The sequence below is a fragment of the Sturnira hondurensis genome, unplaced genomic scaffold (genome assembly GCF_014824575.4).
Source record: "Sturnira hondurensis isolate 20B ecotype Veracruz unplaced genomic scaffold, ASM1482457v3 Scaffold0000648, whole genome shotgun sequence".
Lineage (NCBI taxonomy): Eukaryota > Metazoa > Chordata > Mammalia > Chiroptera > Phyllostomidae > Sturnira > Sturnira hondurensis.
Genome location: NW_028073279.1, coordinates 1,565,328 through 1,584,235, shown reverse-complemented (window position 1 = coordinate 1,584,235; position 18,908 = coordinate 1,565,328). Strand labels below are relative to the sequence as shown.

At 34.4% G+C, this 18,908-nt stretch overlaps 2 protein-coding genes across 4 annotated transcripts in view; one reads left to right on the top strand and one right to left on the bottom strand.

Annotated features, from left to right (window-relative positions):
* The window catches only part of LRRIQ3 (leucine rich repeats and IQ motif containing 3), a 117,902-nt gene extending 107,140 nt beyond the window's left edge, over positions 1-10,762 (bottom strand). The window contains exon 1 of the mRNA XM_037042432.1: positions 10,617-10,762. The gene's annotated coding sequence lies outside the window, so the exon portion shown is untranslated. The remainder of the gene's footprint in view (positions 1-10,616) is intronic.
* A 94-nt stretch (positions 10,763-10,856) lies between these two features.
* FPGT (fucose-1-phosphate guanylyltransferase) lies at positions 10,857-18,605 on the top strand. 3 transcript variants are annotated; one of them, XM_037042402.1, is made up of 4 exons: positions 10,857-10,918; positions 12,292-12,459; positions 13,577-13,669; positions 15,638-18,605. In XM_037042402.1, the coding sequence occupies exons 1-4, from the start codon at positions 10,867-10,869 to the stop codon at positions 17,092-17,094; spliced, it is 1,770 nt and encodes a 589-aa protein (XP_036898297.1). In that variant the 5' UTR covers positions 10,857-10,866; the 3' UTR covers positions 17,095-18,605. The 3 variants fall into 3 exon arrangements, with proteins under 3 accessions (XP_036898297.1, XP_036898286.1, XP_036898307.1); XM_037042391.1 differs by having other exon boundaries at positions 10,861-11,008; XM_037042412.1 differs by having other exon boundaries at positions 10,861-11,008; positions 16,455-16,621.
* Positions 18,606-18,908: the final 303 nt, after the last annotated feature.

The following is an 18,908-nucleotide window of genomic DNA, read 5'->3' as shown; positions in this document are numbered from 1 at the left end:
GTAAGTGAAATAAAGTGTTGGGACAAAAACCAAAAAAACTAGAATTCTGTACACCCTGTGAAATTATCCTTCATGGTGATGGAAAAATAAAGACTCAGACAGACAAACACTGAGAACACTTGTTGTCGGCAGACCTGCCTTGCAAGAAATGTGAAAAGAATCCTTTAGAAGAAAGGAATAAAATACAGTTCAGAAATTCAGCTCCATATAAAGTGGAGAGGAGCAATGGTAAAAAAATAAGTGTAGGTAAAATAAAAATATTGTTTTCATTCCTAATTGATTTACCACATAAAAATTAGTCAAAATACTAACAGCAAACAATGTGTGTAATTAATTACCTATGCTCATGTATATATCACATATACATACATATGGATGCTTACATACGTGAAATTAAAGACAGCAGTTATATATTACATGGAAGAGAGGAAATAGATTTATTTTCTTATTATGATATACTTACACTACATGGGAAGGGATACAGTGTTATTTATATAAATGAAACTGAATTAGTTGTAAATGTGTATGGCAAACTTTAAGACAAATGGTTAAAAAAATAAAATAAGAAATATAACAAATATGCTAACAAAGTATATATAAAATGGAATTATAACATCCAGTGTTCAGTTAAAACCAGAAAAAGTAGAAAAAGAGCAGAAGACAAAAATAATTACAAAAAACAATGGCAACAAATAGAAAATTGTGGAAAACAGAACAAATAATATTCCAACTGTATAAATAATTAGCATGAAAATCAATGGTCTAAATGAACCAGTTAAAAGAGATATTGTCAGAGGAAACAGAGAAAAAAATATCCAATTACATGCTGTCCACAAGATATTCACTTTAAACATAAAGGCATTGAGGCCCTGGCTGGTGTAGCTCGGTGGATTGAGCGTGGGCCTTCGAACCAAAAAATCGCAGTTGGATTCCCAGTCAGGGCACATGCCTGGGTTGCAGGCCAGTTCCCAACAGGGGATGCACAAGAAGCAACCACACATTGATATTTCTCTTCCTCTCTCCTTCCCTTCCCCTCTAAAGATAAATAAATAAAATCTTTAAAATATAAAAATTTTAAAATAAATAAACATAAAGGCATTGAAATAAAGTGATGAGGAAAGACACACTATAATAACACTAGTAAAAAGAAATCAGGAGAAGTTATACTAACTTCAGAAAGAACATACTTTAAAGCAAGGAATGTGATCAAGGACAAAGGCATTATGTAATGATACCAACATCGTTTCTTCAAGAAGAATAACAATTAATAAAGTTTATGCACCTAACAACAGAGGTAAAAGTGTATGAAGCAAAACTGATAGGCCTGCAAGAAGCAGATGAATCAGCTTTCATAACTGGAGACTTCAATCCCCCTCTATCTAAAATGGACAAATCCAGCAGACAGAAAATCAGTAGGGACATAGTTGACTCAACAACACCATGAATCAAATGGGTATAATTGAAATTATAAACTACTTCATGCAATAACAATATATACATTCATAAAAAGCTCACATGAAACATTTGCCAAAGTATACCAAATTCTGGGCTATCTTAACAAACTCAAAAAAATAGAAATCATACATTGTCTTCCCCAAATCACAGTGGAATTAAACTAGACACCAATAACAGAAATATAGCTGGAAAGTCCCAAAATATGTGGAAATAATACATTTCTGAATAACACATGTACCAAAAAGGATCTCAATATAAATTTTAAAATACTGTTAACTAAATAAAAATAAAACACATGGAGGATGCAGCAAATGCAGTGCTTAAAGGAAAATTTATATCATCAAAGGCATATGTTAGCAAAAAAAGAGCTAAAGGCAATCATTTAAATTTTCCACATTAAGAAACTAGAAAAAAGAAAAGTAAGCTAAATGCCAAGTAAGCAAAAGAAAATAAAAAGAATGAGAGGGAAAATCAATGAAATGGAAAACAGGAAATCAATTAAAAAATCAGTAAACCCAAAGTTGGTTCTTTGAAAAGATCAATGAAATTGATAAACCTTTAGCAAGGCAAAAAAAATAAAAGAGAAAATATAAATTATTAATGTCAGAAATTAAAGAGGAAACAATGCTCCAGATCCCACAAACATTAGATGGATAATAAAGAAGTACTACAAACAACTCCATTTATACAAATTTGATAACCCAGATTAGAATTACCCATTTCTTGAAAGCCAAAACTCGTGCAAGAATAAACAATCTTCACAGGTCTATACATATGAAAGGAATTGAATCAATAACTAACAGCATTCTAAAACAGAAAGCACTAGGCCCAGAAGGGTTCACTGGAGAATTCTGCCGAAATGTAAGGAAGACATTTTACCAATTCTTTACAGTATCTTTCAAAGTATAAAAGCAAAAGGAATAGTTTCTAACTTATTCTAAGAGGCCAGCATTATCCAAAAACTCAGGTCTGACAAAGACATTATAAGAAAAGAGAACTACAAAGATGGAGAGCAGGATGACATCTGGGGGAAGGGATTGAAGATTAGGGGGATGGAGGAACTGAGCAAAAAGGATAACAGATTCATGGACATGAACAACAGTGTGGTGATCACTCATGGGGAAGGGGTATAAAGGGACTAAATGGTAATGGAAAAAACTAAAATAAAGATTAAATTAAAAATGGAGAACTACAGACCAATATTTTTCTTGAAAGCAGATGCACAAGTCCTGAAAAAATGTTAGTAAATCAAATCCAACAATGCAGAAAAAAATAATCACACTCCTCCTACCAAGTGAAATTTATCCCAGGTATGCAAGAGTGGCTCAATATCCCAGGTACGCAAGAGTAGCTCAATTAATGTAATCATCACACTAACAGGCTTAAAAAGAAAAATCACATGATCATATCAATGAATGCAGAAAAAGCATTTGACAAAATCCAATACACATTCATGATAAAATCTCTCAGTAAAATAGGAATAGAGGAGAATTTCTCCAACTTGATAAACAAAATCTACCAAAAATTTACAGCTAACAGCATACTTGATACTGAGAAACTACAAGCCTTTTCACTAAGATGAGGTTCAAGGTAAGGCTCTATCACCCTACCATTGCTTTTCAACATCCTATTGAAAATCCTAGCTAACATAATAAAACAGAAATAAAATAAAAGTGTATAGATTGGGAAGGAGAAAATAAAACTCTTCACAGAGACATTATTGTTCACAGAGACATAATTGTTTAAATAGAAAATAAAAAAATCAACAAAAAATTCCAGAATTACTAAGTGCTTATAGTAAGGTTGCAGATTCAAGATTAACACAAGTCAATTAATTGTTAGCCTATATACTAGTAATGATCAAGTACAATTTGAAATGAAAAACACAATACCATTTTTATATTAGAACCCGACAAAATAAAATATTTAGGCATAAATATAATGAAATATGTACAAGATCCACAAGAGGAAAACAGAAAAATGCTGAACAAATTAATAAAGAACTAAATACACAGCAAGAGATTTCATATTCAAAAACAGGAAGACTCAATACTGTCAAGATGTCAGATCTTTCCCACTTGATCTATAGATTCAATGCAATAATTTAATATTGCATTCAATATTTTAGCAAATTATTTTATCAATACCAAAAAACTAATTTTAAAACTGATTCTAAAAACTGATTTTTGCAGAGCAAAACATCCACAATATCTAACAAAATACTGAAGAAAAAACACAAAGTTGGAGGAATATAACACTACCCTACTGCCAAGACTCTATTATAAAGTTATAATAGTCATGATGGTGTTGTATTTTAAAAAGATGGATCAATGGAACAAAATAGAGAGCTGAGAAATAGACAGAGACAGTATAGTTAACTTATCCTGGATAAAGGGCCAAAGGCAATACAGTGGAGAAAAGATCATCTCTTCAGCAAATAATGCTAAAACAACTGGACAACCACAAGCACGAAATAAATCTAGACACAGGCCTTACACCTTTCACAAAAGTTAACTCAAAATAAATCACAGACCTAACTACAAAATACAAAACTATGAAACTCCTCAAATAGAACACAGCAGAAAACCTACATGACCCTGGGTGATGACTTTTTAGATACAACACAATAGACAACACACATTAAAGAAATGATTGATAAGATAGGCTTCATTAAAATTAAAAGTCCTTGTCTGTGAAAGACAATATTAAGAAAAATAGAAGATAAGCCACAGACTGGGAGAAAACACTTGCAGAAGACACATCTGATAGGAGACTGTTATCCAATATATATATCCCTCTCTTAAAACTCAACAGTAAGGAAGCCCTGGCTGGTGTAGCTCAGTGGATTGAGCGCGGGCCTGCGAACCACAAGATCGCGTTCGATTCCTAGTCAGGCACATGCCTGGGTTGCAGGCTAGTTCCCAGCAGGGGATTCCTGAGAGGCAACCATACATTGATACTTCTCTCCTTTTCTCCTTCCCTTCCTCTCTAAAGATAAATAAATAAAATCTTAAAAAAAAAAACAAAACAGTAAGGAAACAAATTACATTTTATGATAATACTTAGTTAATAGAACAGATAATATTATGTCCTGATATTTGACAAGGCAAGTGTTCCATCATTAATACTTTTTGTTAAAAATTATTTTTCCATTGTTTCATATTTTATGTTTTAAATTTTTTCATTATGGTTTATATTTAATATTATTCATGTTATTTTCAGGTATACAGCACAGTACCTAGACAATCATATGCTTTACAAAGCGTTCCCCCTAATATTTACTAGTACCTACCTGGCACCACACACAGTTATTACAATGTTATTGACTATATTCTCTGTGCTATACTTTACATCCCTGTGACTATTTTGTAACCACCAATTTATATTTCTTAATCCCTTCAGATTTTTCACCACTTCCCCAACCCCACACCCCTCTGGCAACCATCAATCTGTTCTCTGTGTCTATGATCTTTCACAGAGGACCAAAGGCAACATAATGAAGAAAAGATATCTTTCAGCATATGATGCTGAAACAATGAGAAATACAAAAAAAAAATGAATGTAGACACAGACTTTACAACTCTAGAAAAGTTAATTCAAAATAAATCTATGACCTAAATATAAACCACAAAACTATGTAACTCCTACAAGATAACAGGAAAAAAACCTAAATGACTTTAGGTATTACAATGACTTTTTAGATACAACATCAAAAGTATAACCCATTATAGGAATATTTTACAACCTGGACTTAATTAAAGAGTATGCTTTGAAAAAGATGATGTCAAATCAATGAAAAGAGAAGTCACAGACTGGGAGAAAATATTCTCAAAAGACAAATCTGATTTTAAAAAAATTTGATCCAAGATATGCAAAGAACTCTTAAAACTAAATAAGAAAATGAACAAGATTTTAAAATAGTCCAAATAGCTTAACAGATACTTACCCAAAGAACACACACAGATGGCAAATAAGCTTATGAAAGTTACTCCTCACCATTTATCATCTGAGAAATGCAAATTAAAGCAATAATGAGATACCATTGCACACATATTAGGATGGCCAAAATCCTGATCACTGACATCACCAAATGCTGAAAATAATGTGGAGTGACAGGAGTCCTCATTCACTGCTGGTAAGAATGTGAAATGGTACAGCCACTTTGGAAGACAGTTTGGCTGTTTCTTACTAAATTAATATACTCTTACTATAAGATCCAATCATTGCAAGTCTTAGTATTTACCCAAAGCAGTTGAATACTTATTTTCACACACAACACTGCTCATAACATATATAAAAGTTTTATTCATAATCACCAAAACCTGGGAGCAACCAAGATGACCTTAAGCAGGTGAATGAATGAATAAACTGCTACAACTGGACAACAGAATGATACTCAATACTAAAAAAAAAAAGAAATTAGCTATCACTGCAATGAAAGACATAGTGTAAACTTACATGCATATTACTAAGTGAAAGGATTCAATATGAAAAAGCTACATACTATAGGATACCAACTGTATAAATGCCAGAAAACCTATGGAGACAATAAAAAGTTCAGTAGTTGCAGGGTTTGGGGTGGGGAAAAATAAAAAGGCAGAACAGAGAGGATGTGCAGGGAGTGAAACTATTCTGTAGAACTTATAGTGATGTATTCATATCCTTATACTTTGTCCAAACCCACTGGATACACAACCCCAAGAAGGAACCATAAGGTAAACTATGGACTTTGGGTAATTATGTTGTGTCAATGAAAGGAAAAGGATTAACAGTGGTTACACAGAGGTGAATCACGAGTAATAAGTTGTCAGGAACATGTAGAAAGGACACATGGACAAAATCAAAGGGGGTTAGGATCAAGGGTGGGAAGTGAGGATGGCTGGAGTGAGGAGGAGCGGTGAGAGGAAAATGGAGACAACTGTACTTGAAAAACAATAAAAATGTGAAAAAGTAAAACACAAAACAAAAATAAATAAAAATATTTTCAAAAATATCAGTTCTCTCATGAACTAACCAAGCTATGCTCCATGTGCCCCATGGTCCATAACCCAGGACCCTTTCCATTTAGCTTCAGCTTATTCTAACAAACAGGGACAAACAAAACTTTAAGCAGATAAATAGTGATGGATGCAAACTTGACTTGTGGTGCTGAACACACAATACCAAGTGCAGATGATGTGTTGTAGGACTGTGCACCTGAAACCTGTATAATTTTGTTAGCCAGAGTCACCCCCAATAAATTCAATAAAAACTAAAAAATAAATACAGAATATTTAAAAGCAGAGGAAAAATAACTTTTTAATGTGAAGGGAAAAAGTTATTGTGCTTCTCTACAATTTCCACAAAGCAGTCAGTCGTCATTATTCCTAGAACAATAAAAAACAACCTGATATCCATTAATTGTGAATGGGCACAAAGAATCTTATTGGGTGATGAAAATGTTCTTAACCTAGATTGTGGTGATCATGCACAACTCAGTTAATTCTCTAAAAATCATTGAGTAGTTCACTTAAAAGTGGTGAAGTTCAAGGTATACAAAGTATATCTAAACAAGGTTTTTAAAATTATCTCATTCTTCTTTATGGTACTTCAGATACTCTTATCCTGCCATAGGGAAAAAAAGCCAAAATGCTCTAAAAAGTATCATTTTTCAGTTTATCAGAGTTCATTCCTCCTGCTGTCCCTTTAAAAATGTGGAATCTAAGATTAAACACATCATTTCCATTATATTTTACTTTCACAGAATAATGGGTTTACTACTTAGCTATACTAGCTTATTTTATCATTACTATGCCTTATAATTGTTTAAACAATTATATCACAGTTTGATGATATTAAATATACAAGAGGGACCAAAAAGAACCCCTGAATTTATTTATTAAAAATTGTGTATTTATTCTTACATTTTCAAACTTCAGTCCCCTTCAAAGTACTCTCCATTTGATGCAATACACCTATTGAGAATGTTTCCCACTGCTCAAAACAGTTTTTGAACTCCTCGATTTTGATGCCTTTCAGTGCTTCTGCAGTGTTTTGTTTCATCTCCTCCATATCAGCAAAACATTTCCCTTTGAGGACATTTTTCATCCAAGGAAACAAAAAAAGTCACTCAGGGTGAGATCAGGTGAATAGGGAGGGTGTGGCATGAAGGTCATGCCAATTTTGGTCAAGAACTGCTGAACACTCAGTGCCATGCTCATAAATCACCCATCATGAAATGGGCAAATGCACTGAAAGTTTTCAAAAAAATTTCACTGCAGCCCAACACAGCCTCTCACAACACCAGCTGTTACTCAGATACAGGTGGGTTACTAGAATACTCACCTGGCAGGGGAAGCCCGTACAACAAGAGGCCCACCCTCCAGAAGACAATTATGAGGTTTTTGGGGGGTCCACCCTCATTAACTGAAATGAAATACCTAGACTTTTACACCAAGTACAATCAAGTACTGAAGAAATTTACTCTCACTCATAGAGTACACAATATTTTTTTCATTTTTTACTTAAAAATTAAAATGTTTAAAAATTAAAATGTTTAAAAATGTTTTCTTGTTTGGTTAATTTTTTATTGTTTAATTTAGCTCTAGTATGTATAGTTCCTGAGCATATAGGCTCTATTGATGTCTCTTCTCTTGAGATCTCATCTAAAATGAACTGCGTCTGCATGTCGACAACTCCCAAAATTATGTCTCTAGCCCAGACATCTCTCATGAACTCCAGACTCCTATGTATAATGCACACACACACACAATCCCATTACACATGCACTGCAACAATTACAATTACATCTGTTGCTTCTGTACGTCAAAAAAAAAAATGCCTTAAAATGGATGATCCCTACCACCCCACCAACATTCCTCATATATCCACATTCCCATTTCAATTGATGGTCATTCTATCATTCAGGCATCCTTGACTCTTCTTTCTGTAACATTCCACAGCTATTTCACCAGCAAATTATACTGATGCTCCCTCAAATTATTTTCAAAATATATTTAACAAACTTATGATCATCCTCAGTGTTACCATCCTGGCCAAGACTTTACCAAGTCTTACCTGTATTACTGTAGTAGCCAGTAAACAAAAAAACAAACAAGTCTGCTTCCTTCTATCCTTACCTCACCATCCATTAGTTTATTTTCAACTGATTGAATGATCTGTTTAACAGAAGGCAAGTCACATCAAAACATTGTCATGCCTGTTTCACTCAATTAAAATCAAAATATTTTCTTTAGGACTCTGTGGCCTCTCTGATCTTCTCTTTCCCTATTGCTCTCACTCTCACCTCACTCAAGTCTACTGTATTTTCTAAATGTTCTTAATAAGAATGCATTGTTTTTTATTAACAACAATTTAAAAAACCTTTTAAGTAACAAAACTATGAAAGAGTAATCTCCCTTTTACCCAAACACTTTCTCTGTAAGTACAGAGTTAAATAACAGGGTCTTTAGAATAAAAATATAAGTCCATGGAAAGATCTTGCAGGGACCTGAATGCCTGTATTCTTGATAAAGACTTTAATAAAGACACGTTTCAAATAAGTTGGATCCAAGAAGGAACACACCAAGGCACATCATAATTACATTAGCCAAGATTAAAATGAAGGAGAGAATCCTAGAAGCAGCAAGAGATAACGGGACAGTCACCTACAAAGGAGTTCCCATCAGACTGTTAGCGGATTTCTCAAAAGAGACCTTACAGGCAAGGAGTTGGAAAGAAGTATTCCAAGTCATGAAATCCAAAGACCTACATCTAAGATTGCTTTATCCAGCAAAGCTTTCATTTAGAATGGAAGGACAGATAAAGTACTTCTAAGATAAGATCAAATTCAAGGAGTTCATCACCACCAAGCCCTTATTATATGAAATGTTAAAGGGACTTATCTAAGAAAAAGATGAAAAATATGAACCGTGAAGGGACAGCAAACTCACAGTTACTAACAACCACACTTAAAACAAAAGCAAACCAAGAGGACAGCTAGATCAGGAGCAGAACCATAGAAATGAAGAACACATGGAGGGTTAGCAACAGGGGAGTAGGAGGAGGAGAAGTGGGGAGAAGGTACAGAAAATAGCATAGACAGTAGGTAGAAAACAGATGGGGGGAGGGCAAGAATAGTAGGGGAAATATAGAATCTAAAGAACTTGAGACACGTGGTTATAAACTAAAGGGGGGGAATGGTGGGGGGGTGTGCAGGGTGGAGGGGAATAAAGGGGGGGAATAGAACAATTTTAATGGTATTATCAATAAAATATATTTTAAAAAATAGAGGGAGGTGAAGAACAGTACAGGAAATGGAGAAATCAAAGAACTTGTATGTATGACTCATGGACATGAACTGAGGCGGGGGAATGATGATGGGAGGGGGGATACAGGGCAGAAGGAAATAAAGGAGATAAAGAAATTGGACAATTGTAATAGCATAATCAATAAAATATATTTTAAATAAATAAAATATTTAAAAAGGAAGAAAAAAAGACAGGTTTCTAAAATAAATCAAACTGCACAGTGTGGTAGAATGATTTCTGTATGTGGGAATCAGTACCTTCCTAAAATCTTCTTTCCACTACTTACTAATTGTGCACCTTGAGTAAACATGATGAAATTAATGTATAAACGTCACTATAAACTTAATGCTTTACCAGACAAATGCTTATAAACCTAAGCCACCAAAAACACATCCTAATCTAATAATTAGGATGACATTCCCAGGTATACTACTGAAAGTTTTTGATTAATCTGCATATACAAAAGGATGTCAGAGAATTAACCAAAATAGCACAAATGCTAAGGTCCTGGTTGCAGAGTCATTGATACACAACTTCCAAAAGCCTATCAACTCAAAATGAAGAGAGGTGCAGAGACTCACTCTCCAGGAACTTGCAAAAGCAAGAAAGCTACAAATCTAAGGTCCCTGAAGAAAATATAGGTTTTAAATGTTCAGACTGTGCTTCTGGACCTGGGATTGTAGTAGAAGGCTTTAGATGACGACCAGAGAAAGAATTAACTGTCAAGATGTTCTTGGGAATGTATCCTGGCTGAAACAAACACGAGTCAGAAAAGACAAATCGCCACAAAGCTGAAAGCTAAGTTGTACTTTCGTTGTGTTCTCCTTAGCGATTCAGTTGTAGCAATTTTGTCGCCCAACCTGTCCCACTCACCAGGTTAACCGAGCTGCAAGGTCTTGTGAGTTGGGAACAAGTGGCCAGACCCTGCGCAATCTGACAAATAGCTATGCAGCCATTTGCTCCAGAGGCCGTTGCTAAGGAAACAGGAGTAAATCTCCGGGATCACCCGTCACGGTTTCCCTGGGGTTGGCCAGCCCTTTGGGGACGTGGTTAGGTGAGTGACGTACGTAAGGGGAGGGACTGAGAAGAAACCGGACCAATGGACGACTACGTTCCAGGGCGCATGCGTGATGTGCTGGGGGATACCTGGAAGAGTAAATCCGGCCGCAAAAAAGGTGGGGTTATGGCAGCTGTACACGTTCCTTGGAGCCCATCTCTGCGAGAAGCCACCCAGCGAAAGTTGCGGAGGTTTTCAGACCTGAGAGGTACCCCAGTTCTCCCCGGCGTTTAAAAGGCAGGGTCCTCTACGTGCCGGGAAGTTTGCAGGACTCACTTCTGGCTGGTTTTCTCTCACTTGTGGTCCAGGACACTGGCCCAGGCAGAGCTAATGCACCTTGAATTTCTTACTCTTTTCTGCCACTGTTCTTTCTTTACTCTATTTTTGTTACTTTCTTTAACTTTCTTAGTAAAATATAAACATATAAAATAAGGGAAGAGGAAAGAAAAGAAAGCGTGATTCAGTGAAGCTATAAATAAATACGTTGTGCATTTGGTTTAGCTCATTAACAAAAGTTATTTTAAATAAACTTCTAAAGCATAGTGTTTTGACCCTTACAAATGTGGTTTTAGCTTTCTCCCACCCCCTCCCACCTACTTTGTTCCATGCTTCCTGAGTAAAAAACAAAACATAGGAGAACTATGGATTAAAAATTAAAAGGGGGTTGTATCAAAAATTGTTTTAAAAAGGTTATGCCATTTGTCATTTCTTATACAACTGCGTGATAAACCTGATTATATTTTTTATGAAGCTACAGCTCTAAATACAGTAAAGAATAGTAAGAAGACAGTTAAATGTTCAAGATTATTACATTCTGGATGACAGGTCCTATTAGGTAACTACTATAAACAATTTTCATCTTGTTTACTAATTAAAAAGACTTTCCACCTGTCTCCCAATGGTTCAGTCTGTCTTTTAATGAGTTCATCTGGGAGTTTGGAACTTTTCCTTTATCCCAAATTTTATGTCACATTCCAGTAGCCTTTGTAAAATTGCATGGCTAGTTTAAGGTAATAAAAAAAATTAAGTACCCAGATTTATAAACAGCAGCACTGAAGCAATGGATTCTTGGGTTGAATCTTTCTTACTAAAGAAACACTAAATAGTTTTAATATACAACAATTATTTTAAAAGCTGGAGATTCATTTATTACTTAAAAAATGAGATAATCTTTAGCCAATCAAAAGTACTGCACTTAATAGGGAAACACCACAAGTTTCAGAATATTTAAATATATGGGTCTGTAGACCATAAAACAAAGTAATCCAAAAGAGAAAAAAACATAGAATTTGTGAACAGTCCTCATTAGAACTATATTGAATCATACTAACTGGCTCCTAATTATTCCCTAACTCTCAAAAGCAGAAGATACAGTTAATGAAGATGATAATATTCTTTTTTTCCCATCTCTTTCCAAATAAATAAAACCGTAACAAAATTCTGGTAATATTTATAATGTCCTTGTTTCTTTTTTATTTTTTTTCCACATAGGCAAACCTGTGGCAGCTGGAGAATTCTGGGACATTGTTGCAATAACAGCAGCTGATGTAAAACAGGAGTTTGCGTATAAGCAACAGCTGTCAGAGAAGCTGAAAAAAAAGGAATTACCCCTTGGAGTTCAATATCATGTTTTTGTTGATCCTGCTGGAGCCAAAATTGGTACACATGTATGGTTGGATGTATATCATAGGTTCTGGGAAGAATAATCATTGAAGAAAAGTTATCCTGTGGCATGCAGTTTATAAGCTATGTATCTTTCCACCATAGTCTTTGCAAACTAAAAATTTTTACATGAATTCACTAGTTTTTTTTAAATGATAAAAGGCATAGCAACTTACTTACGTGTTGTGATTTACCATGAAAAACTTCCAGAGTGTTATGTTACTAAAAAGAGAATTGTGTCAGTTTTAATAAAATTTACTTAGATGGTGAATAATCCTTTGGACCTTATCAGTCAGGCTCTTCAGGATGAGGAGATCAAATCAAGAAAAAAGTAGTAGTATATACTATTGGACTTGGGACTACAGTGCAGAATGCAAAAAAGTGTAGTCTAATGGCTTGAGTATCATATTCACTTTAAAAATTCAATTTAAGTAAAGTTTGCATTTTGACCTTCCATTGCAACAAAATACGTGCTATTTTTGTAGGGGCCGTGTTCCATGTACTGCCAAAGCTGAAGCTCCTTGATACCAGACATAGGGTATCTATATCTGCCCTTGGCATTGTTCTAATTAGCCACTGTTTCTCACCCCTGAGAGCTAGCATTCAGCCCTCATTCCCGTTGTATAGGTTAAATTCTGACGCACAAAAGATAACTTGCTCAAGGTAACTGGTAAGTGACAGTTAAATTTAAGATATTTTTAGGATACTAGATTCCAAAAAACTGTCTAAAAAGTTTATTTAACTTTCATACTTGACTGTCATATGGGAGAATTATTCAAATAGGTTTTCCAATTTGTAATTTCAAGTGAGTTATATACTTCAAGTTTTCTAGTGTTGCGGATTGCCTACTTTATCATTTCGTCATTTTATATTAATAGCTTTGGGAGAAGATTAGCTGTTTTTACGAGGGTTGATAATCTGGTTTTCATTACCAATTGTTCATTTATTTATTTAGTTGATATGAAATGTGTATTTAACTTGATTCTTTTGCCTGTATTTTTGTGCTTTGCTGAGTTAATTATAGCCAACAAGCCAAATCCTCAAAGTTATCGTAATCACAAAATTTTAGTAGGTTTCTGTGAAATAATATGTGTATCTTAACTTTATTTTTAAGGAAATGGAGGGTCAACATTTTGTGTCCTTCGATGTTTGGAAAAGCTATATGGAGATAAATGGGATTCTTTTACCATCCTGTTAATTCACTCTGGTAAAGTTATACTTTACTAATTTATAATTTCTTTTGAATATTTTACCTTTGAAATCTTAGGAACTTTTTTCTCTCTTGCAACTACTTTTTCTAATTTTTTTTGTCTTTGAAGATATTCTGCTTTGGAAATAAACTTCATGTTTTCCTTGATATTTTTAGTTTGTAAGTAGTATAATGCTTTTCACAATTTTCATGATGTTTGTTGTATGTAGATCACATACGGTAATGATTTATGCATATTGTTTTCAGTATGTATATACAGTTATTTTCCAAAGGTTGAACTCATCAAAATGTGAACATGTTTCAGTAATTCTCTAGAAGGGATTCTTGCTGTAGGGCAGGGGCTGCTTTAGCACTGTGATCACCACACTGTCACCAAACCCTCCTGTCATGCACTTTTATCTGATTATTGGTGGGCAGAGCCTACAGTCCTTAAAGGAGTTAAAAAAAAGGTAGTGACAAAACATGAAGTTGACCAGAAACTATTTGAGGGAGAAATTGCACGTAAAAGACACATTTTAAAGTGGGAAAGAAATAATTGCAGAACAAAGGATAGTTTTCTTTTGATTGGTTAAATTGCTCTGTCATAAAGATTTTGTGAGTGTGACCACCTCTGTTATTTTCTCCGTGAAGTGGGCTAACGAACACTTGGTCATGGACTGCCACCAGGATTTTCAGTGCGCTTTCCATTTCTTATGACTCATACGCAGAGCAGTGAGTTTTTTGTAACAATGATATCAAGTAAAGCATCCAAGTTCAAGATTTAAGACTGACTAAAAAACTTTTAAAAAATGAAATTTATAGTCTTACTCTAGAACAAGCATTACTGTAATCAGTTCACTAAAAGTTAAATTGGATACCAGAAAACATATTGTTATTCTTATAATGCTAAACTTTACTATAGGCTAGCGTTTGGAAAAGGACAAAGTGGGAAGTATTAGCTCTCAGTTGTTGAGCAAACTATGTGCCAAGTGCGTTACATGTATAATCGGTCTCATAAAACATGACAAGGCAAGTATTATCCTACATTTGCTGATTTGGAGTGAGTCCAAAGATGAACAACTAAAAAGTAGTGAACCTGAGTTTGAACCCAGTATTGCCTGACTCTAGTATGTAAGACAGCCTCTCGCTATAATTACTTAACATAAAAATGATGTAACCTGTTTAATTTACTTAAGAAAACACACTTTTCAAGGAATTAAGAAGTCATAAGGCTCATTTTAGAGGGAAAACCTGTTTATTTTCTTAATTTATTATTTATTTATCTTTAGAGGGCAAGGAAAGGAGAGAGGGAGATAAACATCAATGTATGATTGCCTCTCGTGAGTCCCCTGCTGGGAACTGGCTTTTAGTCGAGGCATGTGTCCTGACTGGGAATCGAACCGCGATCATGTGGTTTGCAGGCCCGCGCTTAATCCACTGAGCTACACCAGCCAGGGCCAGAAAACCTGTTTAAATAAAGACAAGTATAAATTTTAAAACACTTTTTCATAAATACACTTTTGCTTTAAGTATATGTAATAGAGGAAAGACATTGCTTTTGGAAACTATTATTTAATAGATGATGTTGGAAGTGGTACCTGTTTTTATCCTGTGGATTGAATTCTTATTGCAGGAATTTAGGTTGAAATTTATTATTTAAAATATAGATATGAGGTCATATTTTAGCCCATAATCCATTTTATTAGCTATACAGTGGATTCTAAACAATTCACATGCTCTAAAGTATATGAGAGTTCTTTTCCAATCTAGAATTTTTAAAACTATAGTATGTACACAGGCTACAGGATAATTTCTTTTTGAATTTGTATTCTGGAATTTTTTATTCTTTCCTGAGTTACAGTAATGTGTTGTATATATTAAATATTTTAGAGCCATTTTGAGTTGCTGCTGATGCTCCTGAGTTTTTTAAGTCTTGCAAATGGTCATATAAACATTTTTAAACAGTTATTTTGCTTACTTTTATAGGTGGCTACAGTCAACGCCTTCCAAATGCGAGTGCTCTGGGGAAAATTTTCACTGCTTTACCTTTTGGTAAACCTGTTTATCAGATGTTAGAATTAAAACTAGCCATGTACATCGATTTCCCCTCACATATGAATCCTGGGATTCTGGTTACCTGTGCAGATGATATTGAACTGTATGGTATTGGAGAATCTGAGTTTATCAGGTTTGACAAGCCTGGCTTTACTGCTTTAGCTCATCCTTCTAGTTTGATTGTAGGTACCACGCATGGAGTATTTGTCTTAGAACCTTCTAATTGTTTAGAATACAAAGACCTTGAATACAGGTCTTGCCATCGTTTCCTTCATAAACCCAGTGTAGAAAAGATGTATCAGTTTGATGCTGTGTATAGAGATGGCAGTTTTTTACAGCGGGACTTTTCTGGAGGTGACACTCCCTCTCTTAAATTAGAATCCGAGTACGTATATACAGACAGCCTATTTTACATGGATCACAAATCAGCAAGAAAGCTACTTGCTTTTTATGAAGAAATAGGCACACTGAACTGTGAAATAGATGCCTATGGAGATTTTCTGCAGGCTTTGGGGTCTGGAGCAACTGTGGAGTATACTGCAAACACATCGAATGTCATTAAAGAAGAATCAGAGCTGGTAGACATAAGGCAGAGAATATTTCATCTTCTTAAAGGGACATCACTAAATGTTGTTGTTCTTAATAACTCCAGATTTTATCACATTGGAACAACTGAAGAATATTTGTTTCACTTTACTTCACATAGCAGTTTGAAGTCAGAGCTCGGTTTACAGTCCATAGCTTTTAGCATCTCTCCAGCAATACCAGAGTGCTCCAGCAACACATCCTGTATCATTCAGAGTATATTGGATTCAAGATGTTCTGTGTCACGTGGCTCAGTTGTGGAGTATTCCAGATTGGGACCTGATGTTTCTGTTGGGGAAAACTGCATTATTAGTGGTTCTTACATCATAACAACAGCTGTCCTGCCTGCAAATTCCTTTTTGTGTTCCTTAAGCTTGAAGATGAATGGGCACTTAAAATATTCAACTATGGCATTTGGAGTTCAAGACAACATGAAAAAGAGTGTTAGGAAATTGTCAGATATAAAGTCACTTCAATTCTTTGGAGTCTGTTTCCTTTCATGCTTAGATATTTGGAATCTGAAAGTTACAGAGGAACTCTTCTCTGGAAACCAGACATGTTTGAGTTTGTGGAATGCTCGTATCTTTCCAGTTTGCTCCTCTTTGAGTGACTCAGTTACAACAGCCATAAAGATGTTAAATGCTATACAAAACAAGTCAACATTGAGCCTGAAAAACTGTAAGCTGTTGTCCATTGAAGAAATGCTCATCTACAAAGATGTAGAAGACATGATAACCTATAGGGAGCAAATTTTTCTAGAAATTACTTTAAATAGAAAACAGTCTGATTTAGAGACATCTTAAATATTGTATACTTTGACTTTCTTCATTAAGCAAAATTGCAAATACAACGGTTTTCTGTAGATGTTTTTACTGAAGTATTTAGTAAAAATTATATTAACATAATTGCTGCAATATAACATTAATAACAAAAATACAGGTAAACCATATTTGAAGAAGAGTATTTCCAGGATCTAAGTTCAGGAAAGGAATTTCGGGATGTTGAGTCTTTTGATTAAGATGGATTTATGGAGCATTGTTTTGTTCACATAATACTGTAGTAATTTTAAAGATCCTTTTCTAAACATACCTTTCGAACTGTGTTTTTATCTTCTTTTGGGCTTCAGTTCCAATAAAGGTCTAAATGATTGTCAGTTTTCTCCTCAAATGTAGTAATTCTGTTCTGAACTAATAAAAACGACATACTATAGAGTCCTCAGCACTGGAAAAATACTCTAGAAATGCATTTTCAGGAACAGATTTATAGCTGACATTGAGATTAGATTAATGCTTAAAATATTGTAATTATCTTAATTGATCAATAATGAACAGCTCTGAAATTGATGATAAAAGTCTGTCTCATTTATTGTTCTTATGGAAATGAAGCAAAAAGGGATATGCATTATTTTGCCCTTGAATACATGTTCAAGTTTATAAGGTTGAACTTGTGTTCAAGGGCAAACTTGAACAAGTATATGTATATTTTAAAAATTATTCCCTAAATTTCCATGCATAGGAAAGCATACACACACAAAACTCAGTTATCTGTATGGAAAAGATGATGGGAATAACTGGGATTTACTAATAATAATATGTTTATTTTGGACATTACTTTTGTCCTCTAGTTAATCCCTTTAACAAAACTGTTAAATTACCAGGTGGACTGATTTTACTTTCTGTTTTTTTCTGTCATGCACTAGTGATGATGTTGAGAGGGAATAAAGAGCCAAAAGGTAGACGGCAGAAAGGAGCAAGAACACTAGAAAGACAGAACATATACAGATGACAGCTTCAAGAAAATAAAAATTGGCTGGCATCCCAAGTTTTCCTATTTTGATAAAAGCACGCACGTATGCTGAGTCTCAGTATCAAAGTCTAGTATTAATTAGAGAAAATTATTTGTGAGAGGTTTGTGTTTTCACATGGGTGAATTGTATTCAGACCTGGTCTGTGCCACTTTTATTTATATATCAAATGTCAAAATGAAAATAATTATTTGATAAACCAGAAGTGACTTGTCTGCAACCTTATTAATGGTATTTGCCTTTTTTCCCATTTTTCAAGGTTCTTTCCAAGGACAAAATTAATTCATATGGTAGCTCTTGTTTAGCATTTACTGATTGACTTGCACAGCTTGGGGAAGATGTTATGTGTTTATCATGTATTAAATGTTTAGTACTGTATTTCACAATATAATCTAAATCTGTATAATCTTTATATTTCACTGTACAACCTATAGTGTCATCAGTTATTAAGAACCACCATTTTATGTTCCACTAAAAAAGAAAAAAACATGACCAGTAAAATATGACTCAATACTTTGTTACTTGAAGTTTTTATATTTATTTATTTGTTGGAGATCTTTTAAGTACACTTACAGATTTTTATCATTGCACCTGCTTGCATATACATATAAAGGAACAAAGTGCAATACTGACTCTTCTGATACTTTGCATTCAGAGTCAAACTTTTCTGAAGATTTTTCAAGTTGAAAGTTAATTGATATCCAGTGTTAATTGATAATCACCCAGTACCATCGTCTGTGCTGTCACACGTACTGGTAAAGCTGCATTTCTTACATGTCCCCACCACATTACTGTGCATTTTCCTTCAAGCTG